Source organism: Coregonus lavaretus (assembly GCF_964263955.1).
Source record: "Coregonus lavaretus genome assembly, chromosome: 36".
NCBI lineage: Eukaryota > Metazoa > Chordata > Actinopteri > Salmoniformes > Salmonidae > Coregonus > Coregonus lavaretus.
Genome location: NC_140023.1, coordinates 669328 through 694538, shown reverse-complemented (window position 1 = coordinate 694538; position 25211 = coordinate 669328). Strand labels below are relative to the sequence as shown.

General features: G+C 42.1%; 1 protein-coding gene across 1 annotated transcript in view; it reads left to right on the top strand.

Annotated features, from left to right (window-relative positions):
- The window catches only part of LOC311110499 (E3 ubiquitin-protein ligase MARCHF8-like), a 125026-nt gene that overhangs the window by 76241 nt on the left and 23574 nt on the right, over positions 1 to 25211 (top strand). Inside the window, exon 3 of the mRNA XM_084153020.1 lies at positions 23290 to 23340. Coding sequence (XP_084009146.1) covers positions 23290 to 23340 — 51 coding nt within the window. The remainder of the gene's footprint in view (positions 1 to 23289; positions 23341 to 25211) is intronic.

The following is a 25211-nucleotide window of genomic DNA, read 5'->3' as shown; positions in this document are numbered from 1 at the left end:
GAAATCTTCAAGAAGAGTTCGAAATCTATTACTGTAAGTGATACAGGTTGTGTACTGTAGTTTGTAGGAATCTCGGCTGATATACTTTCTCGGCTGATATACCCTCCCTCCCTCCATCTTTCTCTCCCTCTCCCTTCCTCCCCCTCATTCCCCCCCCCCCCCCCCCCATCTCTCCAGTATGATTTGATAGAGCTGTTGGGTAAAGGCGTGCAGCCCAGCCCCTGTACAGTGCTGTGGTTATCAGTATGTATGAGTGTATATTTGAATATGAACTGAAAGGACTATTACAGGGTAATTTCACGCCCCACAGGAGATCTAATGTCTTCTTCCCTCTATAGAGATTAGGTTGTCACCTCTCACTTTCTCCTCTGTCTCTCTGATTCCCCCTCTCTCTTTCCTTCCTTCTCCCTCTCTCTCTCTCTCCTTCCTTCTCCCCCTCTCTCTGTCCTTCCTTCTCCCCCTCTCTCTCTCCTTCCTTCTCCCCCTCTCTCTCTCCTTCCTTCTCCCTCTCTCTCTCCTTCCTTCTCCCTCTCTCTCTCCTTCCTTCTCCCCTCTCTCTCTCCTTCCTTCTCCCTCTCTCTCTCCTTCCTTCTCCCTCTCTCTCTCCTTCCTTCTCCCTCTCTCTCTCCTTCCTTATCACTCTCTCTCTCCTTCCTTCTCCCTCTCTCTCTCCTTCATTCTCTCTCTCTCTCTATCTCTCTCCTTCCTTCTCCCTCTCTCTCCTTCCTTCTCCTTCTCTCTCTCCTTCCTTTTCCCTATCTCTCTCCTTCCTTCTCCCTCTCTCTCTCCTTCCTTCTCCCTCTCTCTTTCCTTCCTTCTCCCTCTCTCTCTCCTTCCTTCTCACTCTCTCTCTCCTTCCTTCTCCCTCTCTCTCTCCTTCCTTCTCTCTCTCTCCTTCCTCCTTCCACTCTCTACTCCTTCCTTCTCCCTCTCTCTCTCCTTCCTTCTCCCCTCTCTCTCTCCTTCCTTCTCCCCCTCTCTCTCTCCTTCCTTCTCCCTCTCTCTCTCCTTCCTTCTCCCTCTCTCTCTCCTTCCTTCTCCCTCTCTCTCCTTCCTTCTCCCTCTCTCTCTCCTTCCTTCTCCCTCTCTCTCTCATTCCTTCTGTCTCTCTCTCTATCTCTCTCCTTCCTTCTCCCTCTCTCTCCGTCCTTCTCCTTCTCTCTCTCCTTCCTTTTCCCTATCTCTCTCCTTCCTTCTCCCTCTCTCTCTCCTTCCTTCTCACTCTCTATCTCCTTCCTTCTCCCTCTCTCTCTCCTTCCTTCTCTCTCTCTCCTTCCTCCTTCCTCTCTCTCTCTCCTTCCTTCTTCCTCTCTCTCTCTCCTTCCTTCTCCCTCTCTCTCTCCTTCCTTCTCCCTCTCTCTCTCCTTCCTTCTCCCTCTCTTTCTCTCATTTCTTACTCATTTTCTACCTATCTCTCTCCCCTCCTCCTCACTTTCCTATTCTCTTCCTCTATCTCTCTCCTCTCTTTTCTCTCTCTATTGCATTCTCCTTTTTCTCCCTATCTGTCTCTCGCTCTCTCTCTCTCTCTCTCTCTCTCTCTCTCTCTCTCTCTTTGCCTTTTCTCCCTCTGCTAAATTTACCTGTCTTTCACACATTCTCTCTCTCTCTGTATTTAGTCTTTCTCTTCTCCCCTCTCCACATCTTTTCCTTTTCAATCTCCGCTCTCCATAGCCTCTCCATGGCCTCTCCATGGCCTCTCCATGGCCTCTCCATTGCCTCTCCATAGCCTCTCCATGGCCTCTCCATGGCCTCTCCATGGCCTCTACATGGCCTCTCCATGGCCTCTCCATGGCCTCTCCATGGCCTCTCCATGGCCTCTCCATTGCCTCTCCATGGCCTCTCCATGGCCTCTCCATGGCCTCTCCATGTTCTCTCCATTGCCTCTCCATTGCCTCTCCATGGCCTCTCCATGGCCTCTCCATGGCCTCTACATAGACTAGTGTCCTGTCCAGGGGGTGTACTTGTGCATCAAGCTGCCTCACGCTACAGAAACAGGAGATAGGCTCTTGCTTCTATGAAGAGTTCCGGCTTGCACAAGCCAAGGCTCCTTACTTCTACATGGCCTGATGGTTGTACATGACTTATAGTCCACCTGAATGCAGGTTATCATTAGAACATGATGTTCCCATAGATAATAGATATGCATACAGTGTATGCCTTTATGTAATAGGCTAGCTATGCCTGTTACACACCCTTGGGTAAACTGAAAGCTTTATTGAAGCAATATCAATGCTGGCGAGCTGAAGCAATCTAAATGTATAATTATACACAAAATTACAGTTACAAAGTTCTGTATAATTATACACAAAATTACACTATAAATATCAATTGGTATTGCTGGGGAGCTGGAGCAATCAACAGTAAATGTATAATTATACACAAAATTACAGTTACAAAGCTCTGTATAATTTCTGCATAGTTTGAGTCCCTTTGGAACCAAAGTACTGCTGGTTTTCCATTCTAACAGGAAGTCTATAATTGATCAATTCAGGTTACTGATTTTTCAGTAACATTAATTGATAATTGAATCAGCCCCTGATCAGACTGGACAATAGCGTTGTAAATATTGTCGCTTGAAATATGAATGTTTGACCATGTGAAATAATTCAAGAGACCATATCGGAAAAGCGCTTTACAAATTAAATATGATTATTATGGTTATTATTATATGAACATGAAGACCAATTAACTCTCATGCATGTGTAATATGACTCAGATTCTAATCAAAACTATTAATTAGGGAATAATTTGTCACTCTCCTCATTGACAACAATACAGACAAATCATGGTCTAGTCTGCTTAACCGACTTTGGGCACTTTACAGGAAGTGATCTTATGTTGCGTCTCTTGGTTTTCAAACCTCTCTGTTATTATAATGATTGAGGTGTCAGGTAAACATAATGGCAATATTGTGCTGTCAGTCACAGAGACCTAGCAGTATACTGGAAGGCTATAATTAGCACAGTAAACAGCATGTCAACTGTAATCTCATGTTATGGTGCTACCTGCCTCTGAGTTATCCAACTCATTAGTGAATGGACCTGCATTCTAATTAGCCTAATACCACAGTCTGCATAACATTTGATTGATGCCTACACACCCATGGGCATGCACTCGGACACACATGCAAGCAATCACGCATACACACACACACACACACACACACACACACACACACACACAGAACAGAAATTCATGGGTAATTATATGCTTCTTATAATGATCATCTTCATGTCAAAAATAGATCCAGTCTTCTGACAATATGTTATTTGTTATTGACACAAGGACATAGATAGGAATAACCATAGAGATAGAGTATGTGGGTTCGATTCCCACGGGGGGCCAGTATGAAAAATGTATGCACTCACTAACTGTAAGTCGCTCTGGATAAGAGCGTCTGCTAAATGACTAAAATGTAAATGTAATAATGATGTTCTATTTTATTCTAAGGTTAATAATCATAGTAATACAGTATAATAATGTTCTATTTTATTCTAAGGTTAATAGCCATAGTGATACAGTATAATAATGTTATATTTTATTCTAAGGTTAATAGCCATAGTGATACAGTATAATAATGTTATATTTTATTCTAAGGTTAATAGCCATAGTGATACAGTATAATAATGTTATATTTTATTCTAAGGTTAATAGCCATAGTGATACAGTATAATAATGTTATATTTTATTCTAAGGTTAATAGCCATAGTGATACAGTATAATAATGTTATATTTTATTCTAAGGTTAATAGCCATAGTGATACAGTATAATAATGTTATATTTTATTCTAAGGTTAATAGCCATAGTGATACAGTATAATAATGTTATATTTTATTCTAAGGTTAATAGCCATAGTGATACAGTATAATAATGTTATATTTTATTCTAAGGTTAATAGCCATAGTGATACAGTATAATAATGTTATATTTTATTCTAAGGTTAATAGCCATAGTGATACAGTATAATAATGTTATATTTTATTCTAAGGTTAATAGCCATAGTGATACAGTATAATAATGTTATATTTTATTCTAAGGTTAATAGCCATAGTGATACAGTATAATAATGTTATATTTTATTCTAAGGTTAATAGCCATAGTGATACAGTATAATAATGTTATATTTTATTCTAAGGTTAATAGCCATAGTGATACAGTATAATAATGTTATATTTTATTCTAAGGTTAATAGCCATAGTGATACAGTATAATAATGTTATATTTTATTCTAAGGTTAATAGCCATAGTGATACAGTATAATAATGTTATATTTTATTCTAAGGTTAATAGCCATAGTGATACAGTATAATAATGTTATATTTTATTCTAAGGGAATAACCATTCCACAATTTTTTTACTGCACATTCTAATGTAGTTATGTTAAACACTCTGTTTTTAAATTGCATTATTATGTACAGTCTTTTCAAGGTCATGCTTGCTTTACACAGTTATCAGTATAATAATCTCAGTGTTGAGACTGAGGTGATTACTAAATCAGATTTGTCCTACAGCGGTCCCTCAACAGCCGGTGGTGTGTCGTCCCTGCAGAGATAGACAATCTCAAGAGATGCTGGTGTTACACAGTCACGCTTTACAGGAAGTGATCTTATGTTGCGTCTCTTGGTTAGAGACCTATAACCTTTTCAAATAGTACTATTGCCAATAGAGTACAGACTGGAGTATGTTGTTAGTACTGCCCAGAGAGCAAGGACTGTAGTAGTGTTTATTGGCTCCCTGTGAGTCTACCGAGACGTGAGAGATTTTCTCTGACTGAGCGTGTGTGTGTGTGTGTGTGTGTGTGTGTGTGTGTGTGTGTGTGTGTGTACTGAACATAGTGTGTGTCTATGTCATAAATCAGCCTACATATGAACATAGAAACACACAACGTCATGCCAGCTGGTTGATGCCTGATTGGCCATGTCATGTAATAAATAATCCAGTCGAAGTATACCAAACCTTTTTTAATATACTAAGAGGACCGCTATTAGCATGTTTTAACCACTCCTATGTAAATGGTAGATTATCTGACACTCAAGAAGAAGGTCTGATCTCATTATTACTGAAACAGGATACAAGTGGAAAATATAAAGATCCAGTCCATTTAAAAAATTGGAGGCCCCTTACACTTCAGTGTTGTGATGCAAAAATTCTAGCAAAATGTATAGTGCATAGAATTAAAAAGGTATTGTCAGATATTATTCATTCTAATCAGACAGGTTCTTTACAAGGAAGATACATTGGAGATAATATAAGGCAAGTATTGGAAACAATAGAATATTATGGAAAATCTGAGAAACCAGGCCTGCTATTCATAGCAGACATCGAAAAAGCATTTGATAAAGTACGACTGGGGTTTATATATAAATGCTTGGAGCATTTCAATTTTGGTGAATCTCTTATAAAATGGGTCAAAATCATGTATAGTAATCCTAGGTGTAAAATAGTAAATAATGGCTATTTCTCAGAAAGTTTTAAACTGTCAAGAGGAGTGAAACAAGGTTGTCCACTATCGGCATATCTATTTATTGTGGCCATTGAGATGTTAGCTATTAAAATCAACAATAAAAGAATAATAGAAATCCAGGGCTTAAAAACAAAGGTGTCATTGTACGCTGATGATTCATGTTTTCTTTTAAATCCACAACTAGAATCACTCCACAGCCTCATAGAGGATCTAGATACATCTAGATACATTTTCTAACCTCTCTGGATTACAACCAAATTATGACAAAGGTACTATATTACGTATTGGATCAATAAAAAATAAAAAATTTACATTGCCATGTACTTTACCAATAAAATGGTCTGATGGTGATGTGGATATACTCGGAATACATATCCCAAAGGAAATAAATGATCTCACTTCAATAAATTATAATAGAAAGTTAGCAAAAATAGATAAGATCTTGCTACCATGGAAAGGTGGGTGCCTGTCAATTTGTGGAAAAATCACCCTGATTAACTCTTTAGTATTATCCCAGTTTACCTATTTGCTTATGGTCTTGCCTACGCCTAGCGAACAGTTTTTTAAATTATATGAGAAAAAAATATTCCATTTTATTTGGAACGGCAAGCCAGACAAAATTAAACGGGCCTATTTATATAATGAATATGAATTCGGAGGACAGAAATTATTAAATATTAAAGCATTAGACCTATCACTAAAAGCTTCAGTCATACAGAAGTTATACTTATATCCGAACTGGTTCTCAAGCAAATTAGTAAGATTGTCTCGCCCAATGTTCAAGAATGGCCTTTTTCCCTTTATTCAGATTACAACCACTCACTTTCAGTTATTTGAAAAGGAAATCATCTCCCAGATATCACTATTTCTAAAACAAGCCATAGAAAGTTGGTTGCAATTTCAATTTAATCCTCCAGAAACGACAGAATAAATAATGCAACAAATATTGTGGTTAAACTCAAATATACTAATTGACAAAAAAACTTTTTTTTTGACAGAATGTTTAAAAAATATATAATCTATGTAAATGATATCATCGGTAGGACTGGTGGAGTTATGTCGCACATGCAGCTAACAAAAACATATGGAAATGTCTGCTCTACCCAAAATTACAAGCAAATAATTGCAGCCTTACCGCAAAAATGGAAGAGGAAAGTGGAAGGAGGAGAAAGTAAGGAACTTGTCTGTCGGCCTTGCATTAAAGAACATAATTGGTTAAGGAAAACTGTGATAAATAAAAAAGTATATCAGTTTCATTTAAGGACCAAAGGATTGACAGCCGTCCCATATAGATTGCAAAATAGTTGGGAAGAGATTTTTGACGTACCGATCCCATGGCATAGTGTTTATGAACTGATACGCAAAACGACACCAGATTCAAAACTTAGAATCTTTCAATTTAAATTATTATATAAAATTCTTGCTACCAATAGAATGTTATTTATATGGGGGATACAATCTTCCCAGCTCTGCAGATTTTGCAGCGAAGAGACAGAATCATTAGATCATTTGTTTTGGTACTGTCCATTTGTAGCTTGTTTTTGGACACAGGTCCAGGAATGGCTAAAGGATTGCAATATTTACCTGGAGCTAACCCTGCAGATAGCACTACTGGGTGATCTGAAAAGTCATAGTCAATCGATCAATAACATTATAATACTATTAGCAAAAATGTTTATTTTCAATTCACAATCTGTAGAAACAATGAGAATAGAAAGGTTCAGAACTTTCGTAAGACATCACAGTACAGTTGAAATATACAGTGGGGAGAACAAGTATTTGATACACTGCCGATTTTGCAGGTTTTCCTACTTACAAAGCATGTAGAGGTCTGTAATTTTTATCATAGGTACACTTCAACTGTGAGAGACGGAATCTAAAACAAAAATCCAGAAAATCACATTGTATGATTTTTAAGTAATAAATTGCAGAAAACGTTGAGACTTACAGAAAACGTTTGACCTGTGTCATTGCCAACAAAGGGTATATAACAAAGTATTGAGAAACTTTTGTTATTGACCAAATACTTATTTTCCCCCATAATTTGCAAATAAATTCATTAAAAATCCTACAATGTGATTTTCTGGAGAAAAAAAATCTCATTTTGTCTGTCATAGTTGACAGACAAAATGTCAATGATGAAAATTACAGGCCTCATCTTTTTAAGTGGGAGAACTTGCACAATTGGTGCCTGACTAAATCCTTTTTTCCCCACTGTATGTATGTATGTATGTATGTATGTATGTATGTATGTATATATATATATATATATATATATATATATATATATATATATATATATATATATATAACATGGGGGATTGGAAGTGATGCAGACAATTACATTGATGGAAGTTACAATCTATCTGCAATATTAAGCTGATCTACCCCCCCAAAAATTTTAAAAATACAAATAAAAAACACACAACGTCATGCCAGCTGGTTGATGCCTGATTGGCCATGTCATGTAATAAATAATTGCCATGTCATGTAATACATAATTGGCATGTCATGTAATACATAATTGGCATGTCATGTAATACATAATTGGCATGTCATGTGGAAGGTGTGTTGTATAAAGCTTTCACCACAAAGGTTGGTGACATGGAGGTACTCAACTCTGATTGGCTATTGTGTTGTTTTTTGCTCCACCAACCCCCATTGGTTGGTTCAAAGCCTGCAATTCCTTCACCTTCTGTTCTATGTCCTTAGTCATGAGTTACTCTGGCATCAGGTCAGACAGAGAGTCTGGTATTCACCAGCAAATGATCATCAACTTGATACAATAATATGATACCGGTATACAAAAGTAATATAATTCTATAATTCTACAGTACAATAGACAGACTGTTATACTGTTATACTCTATTGCCAAAATGTTAATTCAGCTTCTCAGCCCCTCTAAATATTGGGAGTATGAGCATGTTTTCTCAGACTCAGATCTCTCATCATGTCTAATGAATATCAGTGTGTGGCCCTTCTCTTTTCTCTCCTCCTTTCTCTCTTTTCTCTCCTTCTCTCCCATTCTCTCTCCTTTCTCTCTTCTCTCCTCTTCTCTCTTCTCTCCCATTCTCTCTCCTTTCTCTCTTCTCTCCTCTTCTCTCTTCTCTCCTTCTCTCCCATTCTCTCTCCTTTCTCTCTTCTCTCCTCTTCTCTCTTCTCTCCTCTTCTCTCTTCTCTCCCCTTCTCTCTCCTTTCTCTCTTCTCTCCTCTTCTCTATTCTCTCCCCTTCTCTCCTTCTCTCTCTCCTTTCTCTCTTCTCTTCTCTCCCCTTCTCTCCTCTTCTCTCTCCTTTCTCTCTTCTCTCCCCTTCTCCACTTTCTCCCCTTCTTTCCTTCCCCTTCTCTCCTCCTTTCCCTCTCCCTCTCCCTCCCTCTCTTCCTCTAATATACTCTATCTAACATCATTACTGTTCTACTCTGTTTGGTGCTAAATCAATTGGATCCATGTATAAACAGTAACACTAATATAATTGACACCCAGTGGGGCTGTGGATTTCACAGAACTATAGATCTAGATTTGCACTTGGATCCAGCTGTGAGGATGTCTCTGATAAATTAACCTCTGTCAGCTGTGAGGATGACTTTAATAAATTAACCTCTGTCAGCTGAGCTCCCCTTCACATCCCTCTCTCCCTGATGGGGATTGGACGGCCAGTAAGATCCTTTCTGATTGGTGGAGGGTGGTGAACCTGTGTTCTCATCTGAACGGAACAAGCCTGTGTGTGTGTGTGTGTGTGTGTGTGTGTGTGTGTGTGTGTGTGTGTGTGTGTGTGTGTGTGTGTGTCAGAGGACAGGCTGAGTGAGGTTAGGGGGAGGGACTGGTTAAGCTGAGTGAGCAGTGTGAATACTTTTAATTGACGCCCCCACATGAATAATGCATTAGATAGCCCCTCCCCTCATTGGGATCAGCTGGAGGAAATTGGGGTTTGGGCCAATTAGATTATGGCCCTGCCGGGTTTGCTCAGTGTGTGTGTGTAGTAACCGGGAGAGTGAGAGGGCAAGACAAATAGCAGCAGCAGCAGCTCAGAGCCTATAGGGTAGCCTTTCTGTCAATATCCCTCCCTCTATCCCTCCCTCCCTCCGTCTCTCTATCTCTGTATCACTGCTCAGTCTGTCTTTGTCTCAGGGTGTGTTATTGGAGCTGTCATCGCCAAGGAGACGACTGGGTGACATTGCTACAGCTCTACTTGTGTATTTACTAACGGTTGTCTTGTCTCTACTCGTCTCCCCCCGGAGAGGATTTACACAGGGGCATGTAACTCCCCCAGGTCCCTTTGTCTGTGTGTATGTCTGAGGGTGTGTGTGTCTTCAAGTATCTAGCAGCCATGAATTCCTGTTGGAAGATGAAGGTATGGCTGTTTCTTTCTCATAGTTGTTGTTGTTGATACTGACATTATCTTAGTGTGTGTGTGTGTGTGTGTGTGTGTGTAGTATGTGTGTCTCGGGGGGCATCCTCCAGCGTACTTGTGTGTATTATGTGTTTGTTAGCGCAGTAAGAGCAACCACCAACGTGTGTGTGTGTGTGTGGTGTGTGTGTGTGTGTGGTGTGTGTGTATGTGTGAGACAGCGAGGCAGTAAGAGCAGTTTCATCTTGGTGGTTGTTATGGTGAGGCCTGCTGGCTCCATGGTGACTGGGAGCACCTCTATAGAAGCAGCTAGATCAGACTCTGCTGGTGATGTGTGTGTCCATCACTTCTGTCTCTGCATGGAGAGTTCACCCCCTTCTCCTATATCTCTTTGTGTGTGCATGAGGGGATGTGGGGGGACATGTACACGTGTGTGTGTGTGTGTGTGTGTGTGTGTGTGTGTGTGTGTGTGTGTGTGTGTGTGTGTGTGTGTGTGTGTGTGTGTGTGTGTGTGTGTGTGTGTCAGGTGCATGTCAGGGGAGCATCTGCCACCAACACAGTATGAAAGGATGACCCAATTTCACACCTGTCTCTCTCTCTCTCTCTCTCTCTCTCTCCCCCGACAGCAGTAAACCTAAAACAGCAGATCAGACATAGCCGCGGGGCGATGTTTGGTGGGGGGGCTGACAATTGTTTGTTGATTGGGGTGGGGGGGGGGATTTATCGGTGCTCTCCTCCAAATCCACAGAGTAGCAGATCACATCATTGACTGATGCACCAAATGACAGAGATTTGTGTCAATCCCTAAACAGGATGGATGGATGGAGAGAGGGAGAGGAAAGAGATTAGTAGTCACATGTCAGGACGGGAGCTTAAAGAGCGACTGAACACACCGATTCCGCATGTGTTGCTCATTAAGAAAAACAAGATTTCAGTCTTGGGGGTGGTGCGATGTGGCAGTGATGTTTGTCCCCCATGAGACACCATAGTAACAAAGCCAGTATCACTTCTTCAAGATAGTCTGACTTAATCTAAAATAACTAAATAAATAAATCTGTAAATAATGTTGATGTTTTTGCCAAGGTTTTAATTGCGCATTTTACATCTAGCTAAGGTGTTCGGTGCAATATTTCTCAAGTACAAAAATGCCCGCCTTGTTGTCATATGTAAACAAAGTCCGATCCGATCCACTGCGCTGCGGGCATGTCTGTCTCACTGTCTGTGTTCTGTGGTAGGATTGGATAGAGCGCATTCACCGCAGCTGTGTATCCCATGTTAGTGGGCAAGTGAGCATTGTCGAAATCACAACCCAACCCTCATGTAAGCAATGACAAACTCACTTACAAAACTCTGTTTTGGACGAGACTAACTTTATGACCAAAATGATCCTATTTACACTTTGTAGTCAATTTTGACACTAGAATAAATGTTTCGGACGAATATTGATGACACATAGAAAACAGCCTATCAGAGAAGTTGTTTATTGCCTTCAGTTGTGCTTTAAACCCTGTTGGGGAGGGAGTGGACAGGACAGGGAATTGAATGGGTGAGTTTTGGAGTCTTCTTGGTCTTCCTAGTTGGACTCATCCCTGTTCCTGGTTGGGAAGGAAGCATCCTGATTGTGCAGGACTCACTGTATGTTTGTTTGTTATTGCCTTCAGACATCCGTTTGTGCACACACACTAATCATGCACACACACTAATCATGCAAACACACACACACACAGATGCTTTGGAGTAGTGTCTGTGCGTACATGGTGGTGTCATTCAGTGTTGTTGAAATAAACAAATAACAACAGTGTTTTGTGACAATATACACCTAGTTTCAAATCAAATCAAATCCAATTTTATTTGTCACATGCTTACTTACAAGCCCTTAACCAACAATGCAGTTTTAAGAAAGAATACCCTAAAAAATAAGAAATAAAAGTAACAAATAATTAAAGAGCAGCAGTAAAAATAACAATAGCGAGGCTATATACAGGGGTACCGGCACAGAGTCAATGTGCGGGGGCACCGGTTAGTCCAGGTAATTGAGGTAATATGTACATGTAGGTAGAGTTATTAATGCAAATAGTCTGTAGCCATTTGATTAGATGTTCCAGACTAAGTCCTGTTTTGTTAGTGTTTGCCTATTAGCAGTCTCATGCAGCTCTGTGCTCTGCTCTGCTGTGGTCTCTGCTGTTCTGACCTCTGCTTTCTGGGCGTGTGTGTGTGTGTGTGTGTGTGGTTGTTAGGGTTACATCACAGAGGAGCTGAGGGCCCAGCCAGTCAACACAGTTAATTATGGTGCACTGAACTGATTATCTGTGGCTTCGAGTTCTGCTTGCTTCCCAAATGGCAGCCTTTTCCCTTTATAGTGCACTACTTTTGACCAATGCCCATTGACCAAGGCCCAAAGCTCTCTGTTTAGGGCCAAATATGCTATTTAGTGGCGCAGTGGTCTAAGGTAGCTGTGCCACTAGAGATCCTGGTTCGAATCCAGGCTCTGTCGTAGCCGGCCGCGACCGGGAGACCCATGGGGCGGCGCACAATTGGCCCAGCGTCGTCCAGGGTAGGGGAGGGAATGGCCGGCAGGGATGTAGCTCAGCTGGTAGAGAGTGGCGTTTGCAACGCCAGGGTTGTGGGTTCGATTCCCATGGGGGGACAGTATGAAAAATTAAAAAATAATGTATGCACTCACTAACTGTAAGTCGCTCTGGATAAGAGCGTCTGCTAAATGACTAAAATGTAATGTAAATGTAAATAGCATTCTAGTTTGCTCTGTTTTTTTGTTTGTTCTTTCCAATGTGTCAAGTAATTATCTTTTTGTTTTCTCATGATTTGGTTGGGTCTAATTGTGTTGTTGTTGTTGTTGTTGTTGTTGTTGTTGTTGTCCTAGGGCTCTGTGGGGTCTGTTTGTGTTTGTGAACAGAGCCCCAGGACCAGCTTACTTAGGGGACTCTTCTCCAAGTTCATCTCTCTGTAGGTGATGGCTTTGTTATGGAAGGTTTGGGAATCGCTTCCTTTTAAGTGGTTATAGAATTTAACAGCTCTTTTCTGGATTTTGATAATTAGCGGGTATTGGCCTAATTCTGCTCTGCATGCATTATTTGGTGTTTTACGTTGTACACGGAGGATGTTTTTGCAGAATTCTGCATGCAGAGTCTCAATTTGGTGTTTGTCCCATTTTGTGAATTATTGGTTGGTGAGCAGACCCCAGACCTCACAACCATAAAGGACAATGGGTCCTATAACTGATTCAAGTATTTTTAGCCAGATCCTAATTGGTATGTCAAATTTTATGTTCCTTTTGATGGCATAGAAGGCCCTTCTTGCCTTGTCTCTCAGATCGTTCACAGCTTTGTGGAAGTTACCTGTGGCGCTGATGTTTAGGCCGAGGTATGTATAGTTTTTTGTGTGCTCTAGGGCAACGGTGTCTAGATGGAATTTGTATTTGTGGTCCTGGCAACTGGACCTTTTTTGGAACACCATTATTTTTGTCTTACTGAGATTTACTGTCAGGGCCCAGCTCTGACAGAATCTGTGCAGAAGATCTAGGTGCTGCTGTAGGCCCTCCTTGGTTGGTGACAGAAGCACCAGATCATCAGCAAAGAGTAGACATTTGACTTCAGAATCTAGTAGGGTGAGGCCGGGTGCTGCAGACTGTTCTAGTGCCCTCGCCAATTCGTTGATATATATGTTGAAGAGGGTGGGGCTTAAACTGCATCCCTGTCTCACCCCACGGCCCTGTGGAAAGAAATGTGTGTGTTTTTTGCCAATTTTAACCGCACACTTGTTGTTTGTGTACATGGATTTTATAATGTCGTATGTTTTTCCCCCAACCCCACTTTCCATCAATTTGTATAGCAGACCCTCATGCCAAATTGAGGCAAAAGCTTTTTTGAAATAAACAAAGCATGAGAAGACTTTGCCTTTGTTTTGGTTTGTTTGTTTGTCAATTAGGGTGTGCAGGGTGAATACGTGGTCTGTCGTACGGTAATTTGGTAAAAAGCCGATTTGACATTTGCTCAGTACATTGTTTTCACTGAGGAAATGAACTAGTCTGCTGTTAATGATAATGCAGAGGATTTTCCCAAGGTTGCTGTTGACGCATATCCCTCGGTAGTTATTGGGGTCAAATTTGTCTCCACTTTTGTGGATTGGGGTGATCAGTCCTTGGTTCCAAATATTGGGGAAGATGCCAGAGCTAAGGATGATGTTAAAGAGTTTAAGTATAGCTAATTGAAATTTGTGGTCTGTATATTTTATCATTTCATTGAGGATACCATCAACACCACAGGCCTTTTTGGGTTGGAGGGTTTGTATTTTGTCCTGTAGTTCATTCAATGTAATTGGAGAATCCAGTGGGTTCTGGTAGTCTTTAATAGTTGATTCTAAGATTTGCATTTGATCATGTATATTTTTTTGCTGTTTGTTCTCTGTTATAGGGCCAAAAAGATTGGAGAAGTGGTTTACCCATACATCTCCGTTTTGGATAGATAGCTCTTCGTGTTGTTTTTTTAGTGTTTTTCAATTTTCCCAGAAGTGGTTAGAGTCTATGGAATCTTCAATTACATTGAGCTGATTTCTGACATGCTGTTCCTTCTTTTTCCGTAGTGTATTGTTTTAGTGATTCACAATAGTGAAGGCGGAGGCTCAGGTTTTCTGGGTCTCTGTTTTTGGTTGGATAGGTTTCTCAATTTCTTTCTTAGGTTTTTGCATTCTTCATCAAACCATTTATCACTGTTGTTGCTTTTCTTTGGTTTTCTGTTAGAGATTTTTTGATTTGATAGGGAAGCTGAGAGGTCAAATATACTGTTTAGGTTTTCTACTGCCAAGTTTACACCTTCACTATTACAGTGGAACGTTTTGTCCAGGAAGTTGTCTAGAATGGATTGAATTTGTTGTTGCCTAATTGTTTTTTGGTAGGTTTCAACACTACTTTCCTTCCATCTATAGCATTTCTTAATATTATTCAGTTCCTTTGGCTTTGATGCCTCATGATTGAGTATTGCTCTGTTCAAGTAGTCTGTGATTTTGCTGTGGTCTGATAGGGGTGTCAGTGAGCTGACTGTGAACGCTCTGAGAGACTCTGGGTTGAGGTCAATGATAAAGTAGTCTACAGTACTACTGCCAAGAGATGAGCTATAGGTGTACCTACCATAGGAGTCCCCTCGAAGCCTACCATTGACTATGTATATACCCAGTGTGCGACAGAGCTGTAGGAGTCGTGACCCGTTTCTGTTGGTTATGTTGTCGTAGTTGTGCCTAGGGGGGCATATGGGGGAGGGAATGCTGTCACCTCCAGGTAGGTGTTTGTCCCCTTGTGTGCTGAGGGTGTCAGGTTCTTGTCCAGTTCTGGCATTTAGGTCGCCACAGACTAGTACATGTCCCTGGGTCTGGAAATGATTGAATTCCCCCTCCAGGATGGAGAAGCTGTCTTCATTAAAGTATGGGGATTCTAGTGGGGGGATATAGGTAGCACACAGGAGGGCATTTTTCTCTGTTGAGATAATTTCCTTTTGAATTTCTAACCAAATGTAAAATGTTCCTGTTTTGATGAATTTAATAGAGTGAGTTAGGTCTGCTGTATACCAAATTAGCATACCCCCTCTCTCTCTGTTTCTCTCGCTCTCTGTTTCTCTCTCTCTCTCTCTCTCTCTCTCTCTCTCTCTCTCTCTCTCTCTCTCTCTGTTTCTCTCTCTCTCTGTGTTAGTCTCTCTCTCTCTCTGTTTCTCCTGTTTTTCTCTCTCTCCCTCTTGTACTTAATTCAATGAGAAAACCCCATGCCATTGCCTCTTACTAGTACCTCAGTGCTGTTAGCTCCAATCAGACAGTCCTGTATCAGTGCTGTTAGCTCCAATCAGACAGCCCTATTTCAGTGCTGTTAGCTCCAATCAGACAGCCCTATTTCAGTGCTGTTAGCTCCAATCAGACAGTCCTGTATCAGTGCTGTTAGCTCCAATCAGACAGTCCTGTATCAGTGCTGTTAGCTCCAATCAGACAGTCCTGTATCAGTGCTGTTAGCTCCAATCAGACAGTCATGTATCAGCTGTTAGCTCCAATCAGACAGTCCTGTATCAGTGCTGTTTGCTCCAATCAGACAGTCCTGTATCAGTGCTGTTTGCTCCAATCAGACAGTCCTGTATCAGTGCTGTTAGCTCCAATCAGACAGTCCTGTATCAGTGCTGTTAGCTCCAATCAGACAGTCCTGTATCAGTGCTGTTAGCTCCAATCAGACAGTCCTGTATCAGTGCTGTTAGCTCCAATCAGACAGTCCTGTATCAGTGCTGTTAGCTCCAATCAGACAGTCCTCTATCAGTGCTGTTAGCTCCAATCAGACAGCCCTATTTCAGTGCTGTTATCTCCAATCAGACAGCCCTATGTCAGTGCTGTTAGCTCCAATCAGACAGCCCTATGTCAGTGCTGTTAGCTCCATTCAGATAGTCCTGTATCAGTGCTGTTAGCTCCAATCAGACAGAGCAGCAGACACACTAGACTAGAACATACTAGTCTCCCATATCCTGTTCCTGTTCTGACACACTGATGTAATTAGGAGAGATGAGGAGGGAGGGATGGGAGGAAGATAGAGGGGGAGGGGTAGCGGAGGAGGAAGAGGAGAGGAGGACGAGGGGGAAAGAGAGGACACGGGTAGGCTGGATGGGATTCAGATGAGAGATGGAGGGAGAGGAAGAGAGGGGGAGGAGGGATCAGAGGAAGATTGAGAGGGGGAAGAGATGAGGAGGGAGGCAGGGAGGAGGAGGAGGAGGGGAGGAAAACCACATTCTCAACTTCCTGCTGTTGTGAAGTTTTTCTCACACACACACACACACACAATCACACACAATCACACACACACACACACACACACACCCTCACAGGCTGTTTCCTGCTTTTAGCTGCAGGCCTACTTAAGAGCTGTTTCTGTGAAACTGTGGTTTTAACACACATGTGATGTTTCTAGTTCTCTCTCTCTAACACACACACACACACACACACACAGTCTCTTTCCTCTGTCAGACATAATTTACAAGCTAACTGTGGGACTGTGTTTTTGCTGAGCTAATGCTAAGGATTGCTGCTGTCTCATGTATTGGAAACAGCATACTGTCACTACAGTTTTACTAAAGATCTAGGATCAGCTTACCCTCTCCAAAATCATAACCATAACCATTAGGGAGGAAAACACAAAACTGACCTTAAATCAGTGTCTATATCCCACCTCCATTGTCTTATAGCCCTGTACTACCCACTCTGCTCCTCAGACAGGGTCCACCACTGCTAGAACCAGAGACATATAGGACATGGGTGTATATCTATATGTCTGTGTTGTAGTGGTTGACAGTAACCTCTGGTGATTATTGTTACTGTGCAGTTTACATTCTAACATTCCCATCCGCTTCCTCGTTAGCAGACCACTTTGTCTTCACAGCCTGTGTGTGTGTTCAGCCTTGTATCTTCCTCCATAGTGTTCATTGTACAGAGACAGGAAACCACATCTACACAGTAGATCCCACACTCTTCCTGTGATCAGATTATTTCAGTGACATAGGATACACCATATCCTGCCTTCTTCTGGTAGGAGGTTTGGGGAATACAGTGAGGGGTCGATGACTGCACCCGATCCACTCAGTATCGTGTGTGTGTGTGTGTGTGTGTGTGTGTGTGTGTGTGTGTGTGTGTGTGTGTGCGCGCGCGTCTATTGTGTAATATATAAATGTTTTATTCCATATTCTTAGAGTAAAGTGTCACAGATATAGATCTGTATTTGGTCTTGTGTGTCTCTCAGTCTCTGTACAGGAATGTGATGTATGCTCTTGTGTCAGCTTGTCTTCTGTCTTTCTGCTGTGCTGAGGAATATGGTGACTTCCTCTCAGATACATATTCTACACAATGATATTGTAAGCTTTTCACTGATAGGTATTTATACACAGGCAAAGCAGGTTGTGTGTGTGTATATATGCATTAATAAACACATATAGGACAGAATTGAGCAGAGGTACATGTGGGTTAACGAGATGGGATTTGGAAGGATGAGCAAAAATGTGATCTCATGCGTTGTGAGGGTGTGTGTGTGTGTGTGTGTTTGAGACCAGGCTTCAGGATGTGCTGTCATTGAACCAGTGGAGAGAAACCCTCTGTGGAAATGTTTGCCTTTTCATGTTTTTCTTTATACCAAGAATCGTCTGAGATCCGCTTCACTCTGTCTGTCTCCCGTTTCAAGTCTCAGAAGTGTCTTATCTCATGTCCTAACGATATGATCCACTACCAGTAACCTTTATATGCACAGTAGTATGTGTGCTGCAGAATATATATGAGAAGGGTTGTTGGCTATCGGACTAAAACATTGTCCTTTTCTAGTTTTAATCAACACTATGGTCATACTGTAGCTGATCGACTGTAATCATCTGTTTCATAAAGGGCTATACCATTAGTTTGAAAGTGACAGTCATTGATATTTATTATCATAATATCTGACATCTCTTTTTTACTGCACTATCTGGCATATTTTACTGGTTAAACTAGCTGTAGTATTAGCCTGAGGTAGAGTAGCTGCGGGACAGTGGATGCGCATTGATAATTCAAATCGAACTGTTACCCAGGGATTGTGGTGAATAAATCTCTCCTATCAACCAATCAGGATCCAAACAACCTATTTTAGAATAGCAGTTGTACTTCAGTCATAACAGTGTGTGATACGAGAGAGTTCTGTCAATGGTGAATGTCTGTATCTGCACAGGTTGATGAGGAGACGGCCATTCACAGCTACACGTGCACTCATACACACACACACACACACACACACACACACACACACACACACACACACACACACACACACACACACACACACACACAAGCGCACCCACATACACTATGGTCTGTGCAGTCTGTGACCTCCAGGTGTGTCCTCTTCTATGGAGAGATCAATGGACAGGATTCACATCACACAGATTTGCCCATTATCCTCATCAACGTGCCTGTGCTTGTGTGTATGTGTGTGTCTGTGTGTATTCAGACCATTAGTTCTGATGATTTTATTTCCACCTTTCTCCTCATCACTGACTCTGATAGTGATCTCTCTCCCTCTCTCCCCTTCCTCTCGCTCTCCATCTCCCTTATTATAGCCAGTGGGACAACCACTTTTTTTTTTATGGGGGGGGGGTGGGGGAGGGGGGGTAGAAGGATTACTTTTATACTATTCCAGGTATTCCTTAAAGAGGTAGGGTTTCAAGTGTCTCCGGAAGGTGGTCAGTGACTCCGCTGTCGTGGGGAAGCTTGTTCCACCATTGGGGTGCCAGAGCAGCGAATAGCTTTGACTGGGCTGAGCGGAAACTGTGCTTCCGTAGAGGTAGGGGGGCTAGCAGGCCAGAGGTGGATGAACGTAGTGCCCTCGTTTGGATGTAGGGTCTGATCAGAGCCTGAAGGTAAGGAGGTGCCGTTCGCCTCACAGCTCCGTAGGCAAGCACCATGGTCTTGTAGTAGATGCGAGCCTCAACTGGAAGCCAGTGGAGTGTGCGGAGGAGCGGGGTGACATGAGAGAACTTGGGAAGGTTGAACACCAGACGGGCTGCAGCGTTCTGGATAAGTTGTAGAATAGCTGATGTCACGTCGGTCTGTTGTTGTTTTCAATCTGTGCGTGGTGATGTTGTAATGGGTTGGTTGTAGGCTAAATGCAGAAAAAGAAGATGCGTCAGAAATAGAAATACACTGAATAGAACTGATACAGTGGGGGAAAAAAGTATTTAGTCAGCCACCAATTGTGTAAGTTCTCCCACTTAAAAATTTTCATCATAGGTACATGTCAACTATGACAGACAAATTGATTAAAAAAAATCCAGAAAATCACATTGTAGGATTTTTTATGAATTTATTTGCAAATTATGGTGGAAAATCAGTATTTGGTCACCTACAAACAAGCAAGATTTCTGGCTCTCACAGACCTGTAACTTCTTCTTTAAGAGGCTCCTCTGTCCTCCACTCGTTACCTGTATTAATGGCACCTGTTTGAACTTGTTATCAGTATAAAAGACGGTGAGCAAAAATCCCAGAACCACACGGGGGGACCTAGTGAATGACCTGCAGAGAGCTGGGATCAAAGTAACAAAGCCTACCATCAGTAACACACTACGCCGCCAGGGACTCAAATCCTGCAGTGCCAGACGTGTCCCCCTGCTTAAGCCAGTACATGTCCAGGCCCGTCTGAAGTTTGCTAGAGTGCATTTGGATTATCCAGAAGAGGATTGGGAGAACGTCATATGGTCAGATGAAACCAAAATAGAACTTTTTGGTAAAAACTCAACTCGTCGTGTTTGGAGGACAAAGAATGCTGAGTTGCATCCAAAGAACACCATACCTACTGTGAAGCATGGGGGTGGAAACATCATGCTTTGGGGCTGTTTTTCTGCAAAGGGACCAGGACGACTGATCCGTGTAAAGGAAAGAATGAATGGGGCCATATATCGTGAGATTTTGAGTGAAAACCTCCTTCCATCAGCAAGGGCATCGAAGATGAAACGTGGCTGGGTCTTTCAGCATGATAATGATCCCAAACACACCACCCGGGCAACGAAGGAGTGGCTTCGTAAGAAGCATTTCAAGGTCCTGGAGTGGCCTAGCCAGTCTCCAGATCTCAACCCCATAGAAAATCTTTGAAGAGAGTTGAAAGTCCGTGTTGCCCAGCGACAGCCCCAAAACATCACTGCTCTAGAGGAGATCTGCATGGAGGAATGGGCCAAAACACCAGCAACAGTGTGTGAAAACCTTGTGAAGACTTACAGAAAACGTTTGACCTGTGTCATTGCCAACAAAGGGTATATAACAAAGTATTGAGAAACTTTTGTTATTGACCAAATACTTATTTTCCCCCATAATTTGCAAATCAATTCATAAAAAATCCTACAATGTGATTTTCTGGAGAAAAAAAATCTAATTTTGTCTGTCATAGTTGACGTGTTGCTATGATGAAAATTACAGGCCTCTCTCATCTTTTTAAGTGGGAGAACTTGCACAATTGGTGGCTGACTAAATACTTTTTTTCCCCACTGTATCCCCATTATATTTATATAGTTTTAAGGTTACCGTCTGGTACAGGGAAAGAAGAAGATGATATAGTTGATACAGCTCTACTTTAGACTACTTTTGAAAAATAGAAACGTCTGACAAACTCTGTTTGGAGGTGAACTTAGGAAGATTAGAATTCCGCAAGATAACTCTGTTCTGAAAAGATGGAACATTGTAAAAGTCCTCATACAGAGGGAAGCGCCAGCCCAGACAGAGGCTCTGAGGCCCTGAACAGAGACCTAAAGTGACCTAAAGCCCCTGAGCCGTGAACCACCAAGATAAAATGTCTCCTCTTCTCTGCCATATCCTCCTGATCCTACCTTTACCCCCCTCACACTGGCCTGGATCATCACAGCCAGGGGTTGTTACCAGGGGAGAACAACTTCCCCCTCACATTGAAACCATGAAGTTCAAGGCTGACTGGGGTACTACAGGCTGTGGTTTTCAGGAAGCAGGATTCTCAACCATTATAGTGAATGGTAAAATTGTAACATTCGTTTCAATAATGTTTTGGGGGGATGACAATCATGGTACCAATAATTGCTTCTAATACACCAGATGTATGTCATTGAACAGATTATTTAAAACATCTCACACAGAAGAAGTTATAAGGATAATGTAGTTGCTACAGCAGCCTGCAGAACCCCGGTTGGCCTTCAACTTGAGATACTCAATGAGAGGGGGCAGAAATGAGCTAGCCTGCAACATCACTTCCTGGAGTAGCTCGAACTGCGCATGTTATGTCTTGACAATCCGCTCCATGAGACGCCATCTTGGCAAGCTAAAACTCACTTCCTGAGCTTCAAATGCCCCATTGAGTCTTCACATAAGAATGAATGGTGTGACGTCAATGGTTGTTACCCAGTCAACGGAGGGAGAGAGAGAGAGCGAGAGCGATGTCTGAGACTTGAGAGAGAGGGAAAGAGAGACGGAAGGAGAGAGGGAGAGAGGAAGAGAGGGAGAGAGGAAGAGAGTGAGAGGGGGAGAGAGAGAGGGAGAGGGAGAGAGGGAAAGGCAGAGAAGGACGAAGAGAGAGAGAAACAGAGACAGAAACAGAGACAGGGAAAAGTCAATTAATTCCTTGCCAGGACTAAATGCTTCTCTCTTTTCTCTCTAATCTGAGTGTGGAGAGACTTCAGCACTTTGCTCTGACTTCCTGTCATTTATCCATCCATCTCTCCTTCTCTCCTCTTCCTATTCTAATCAACCCTGTCCTATTCAATTGGAGGCTGTGTGTTAGTGGCCTTATTTCCCTCCGTTCTCATGGCAACCTTGTCCTTGAGTTCATCATCCTTATTCCGTCATAGAGAGGAAAAGTGGACGAGAATCATTTAAGTTCCCCCTATTCTCTCTCTCTTTCCATCTTTCCTCTCTACCCCTCCCCTCCCTCTCCCTCTCCCTCTCTATCCCTCCCTCTATCTCTCTCCCCTGAACTCATCTCTCTTCTCTCTCTTACTCTCTCTCTCTGTCTCTCTCTCTGTCTCTCTCTGTCTCTCTCTCTCTCTCTCTCTCTCTCTCTCTCTCGCTCTCTTACTCTCCCTATGTCCTTGTATCCCTCCCCTTAAGTATGACACCGTATGTTTAAACTCTTCATAAAGAACACATTTCACCAACCATTATGGCCAAACATAGATAAACACACAGGTTCTCAGGTGTGTGTGTGTATGTGCTGTGTGGATTCATCAGGGTCTGTTTATCAGGTGTGTGTGTGTATGGGTTCATCAGGGTCTGTTTATCGTGTGAGTGAGTGTGTAATCACTTCACTGTATTAAGACCATAAAGAGATCACATATCTTCTCAGAAATTGGGTGGGTGAGTTTTTATTTTTTAGGGTTGGTGTGTTGTTGCTTGTTTATATGTCTTTAGGCGGAAGTTCTGCCAATCACAGACAGACATGAATAGAGCGAGAGAGATAGATGATAGAGGGACTTAACACACATACCTCTATCACTAGCATCACCATGGCAACCAGAAGTTGAGATACCCCAGGAAGTGATAGAGTAATTACAAATTAAAAAAAAGAGAGATAAAACTCATATCCATTTGTGTGTGTGTGCGTGTCTGTTTTTCTTGAGCATGAAAACAACTCAATTTTATCAACTAGAGTTGTTATCATCTTCTGAAAATCTTCTGACTATTCCACTGAACTTGTTTGCGAAAGCATCAGTATGGTAATGTTTAGACAGAGAGAGAGCGAGAGAGAGCAAGAGTGTGTGTGTGTGTGTGTGTGCGCCCGTTAGTGTGTTTATGTGTGCATAACCAAACAGCTGGTAAATGTGCAGTGTGGATAGCAGTGCTGTAAATATGTAATAATCATTACCAGCCATATTCTATCATGTGTAATCACTGTCAAATTGATAACAGATAGATATTATCCTTGTTGTCTCTTATGTCAAAATGACTAAATGTGTATTTCTGCCCCTCTTTCAGAATGAGAAGCCCCTGGGTCATTCTGCCAGCAGGTCCAGCTATATCTCCAAGGTATGGACAGAGATGGAACATACAGTATGAATGGATATCACAGACGTACGTGTGTGTGTGTGTGTGTGTGAACGAGAGAGAGAGAAAGAACAGCGAGGAGAGAAGCAGAGTGTGTGAGAGAGGCAGAGGGACCGGCAAACAAAGTGAGAGAGCAGAGGGAGGAGGGGAGTGGAGGAGGGGAGGAGGAGATGGAACATACAGTATGATATGACACCTCTGTGTGTGTGAGTGAGTGAGTGAGTGAGTGAGTGAGTGAGTGAGTGAGTGAGTGAGTGAGTGAGTGAGTGAGTGAGTGAGTGAGTGAGTGAGTGAGTGAGTGAGTGAGTGAGTGAGTGAGTGAGTGAGTGAGTGAGATCAGCCTTAACATCAGCCCCACAGGTAACTTCCACAAAGCTGTGAATGATCTGAGAGACAAGGCAAGAAGGGCCTTGACAAGTTTGTCCAATTCACAAAATTGGACAAACACCAAATTGAGACTCTGCATGCAGAATTCTGCAAAAATATCCTCAGTGGACAGTGTAAAACACCAAATAATGCATGCAGAGCAGAATTAGGCCGATACCCGCTAATTATCAAAATCCAGAGAAGAGCCGTTAAATTCTACAACCACCTAAAAGGAAGCGATTCCTTAACCTTCCATAACAAAGCCATCACCTACAGAGAAATGAACCTGGAGAAGAGTCCCCTAAGTAAGCTGGTCCTGGGGCTCTGTTCACAAACACAAACAGACCCCACAGAGCCCCAGGACAGCAACAACAGCACAATTAGACCCAACCAAATCATGAGAAAACAAAAAGAGAATTACTTCACACATTGGAAAGAATTAACAAAAAAACTGAGCAAACTAGAATGCTATTTGGACCTAAGCAGAGAGTACACAGTGGCAGAATACCTGACCACTGTGACTGACCCAAACTTAAGGAAAGCTTTGACTATGTACAGACTCAGTGAGCATAGCCTTGCTAAATGACTTAAATGTCAAATGTAAATGTATTTAGAAAGGCTGCCGTAGGCAGACCTGGCTCTCAAGAGAAGACAGGCTATGTCCACACTGCCCACAAAAGGAGGTGGAAACTGAGCTGCACTTCCTAACCTCCTGCCAAATGTATGACCATATTAGAGACACAAATTTCCTATTGAGTGAAATACCACAGTGTGCCATCACAGCAGCAAGATGTGTGATCTGTTGCCACAAGAAAAGAGCAACCAGTGAAGGACAAACACCCATTGTAAATACAACCCATATTTTTATTTATTTATTTTCCCTTTTGTACTTGAACTATTTGCACATAATATTTTTCAAGTGTCTTTATTATTTTGGAACTTTTGTGAGTGTAATGTTTACTATCAATTTTGATTGTTTATTTCACTTTTGTTTATTATCTACTTCACTTGCTTTGGCAATGTTAACATATGTTTCCCATGCCAATAAAGCCCTTAAATTGAATTGTGAGAGAGGGAGTGAGAGAGGGAGTGAGAGAGGAGTGAGAGAGGAGTGAGAGAGGGAGTGAGAGAGGGAGGGAGAGAGGGAGAGAGGGACGGAGAGAGGGAGAGAGGGACGGAGAGAGGGAGGGAGGGAGAGAGGGAGGGAGAGAGAGAGGGGGAGAGAGAGGGAGAGAGGGAGGGGGAGAGAGGGAGGGAGGGAGAGAGGGAGAGAGTAGAGACATCCTGTAGAAAAAGAGAGCCTACAGCCTGGCCTTCCAGGGGGCCCTAACCTGCCAGTCACTGCATAGTCAGAGGTACAGCTCTCTGATCAGTTCTTATTGAGAGAGACTGTCTCACCTCCTCCGTCCAACTGACACTCAGGGTGCAACTCAGTAGTCTTCTTCTTCTTGTCTCTTCTTTATTCCATCTGATCTAAAAAACACAGT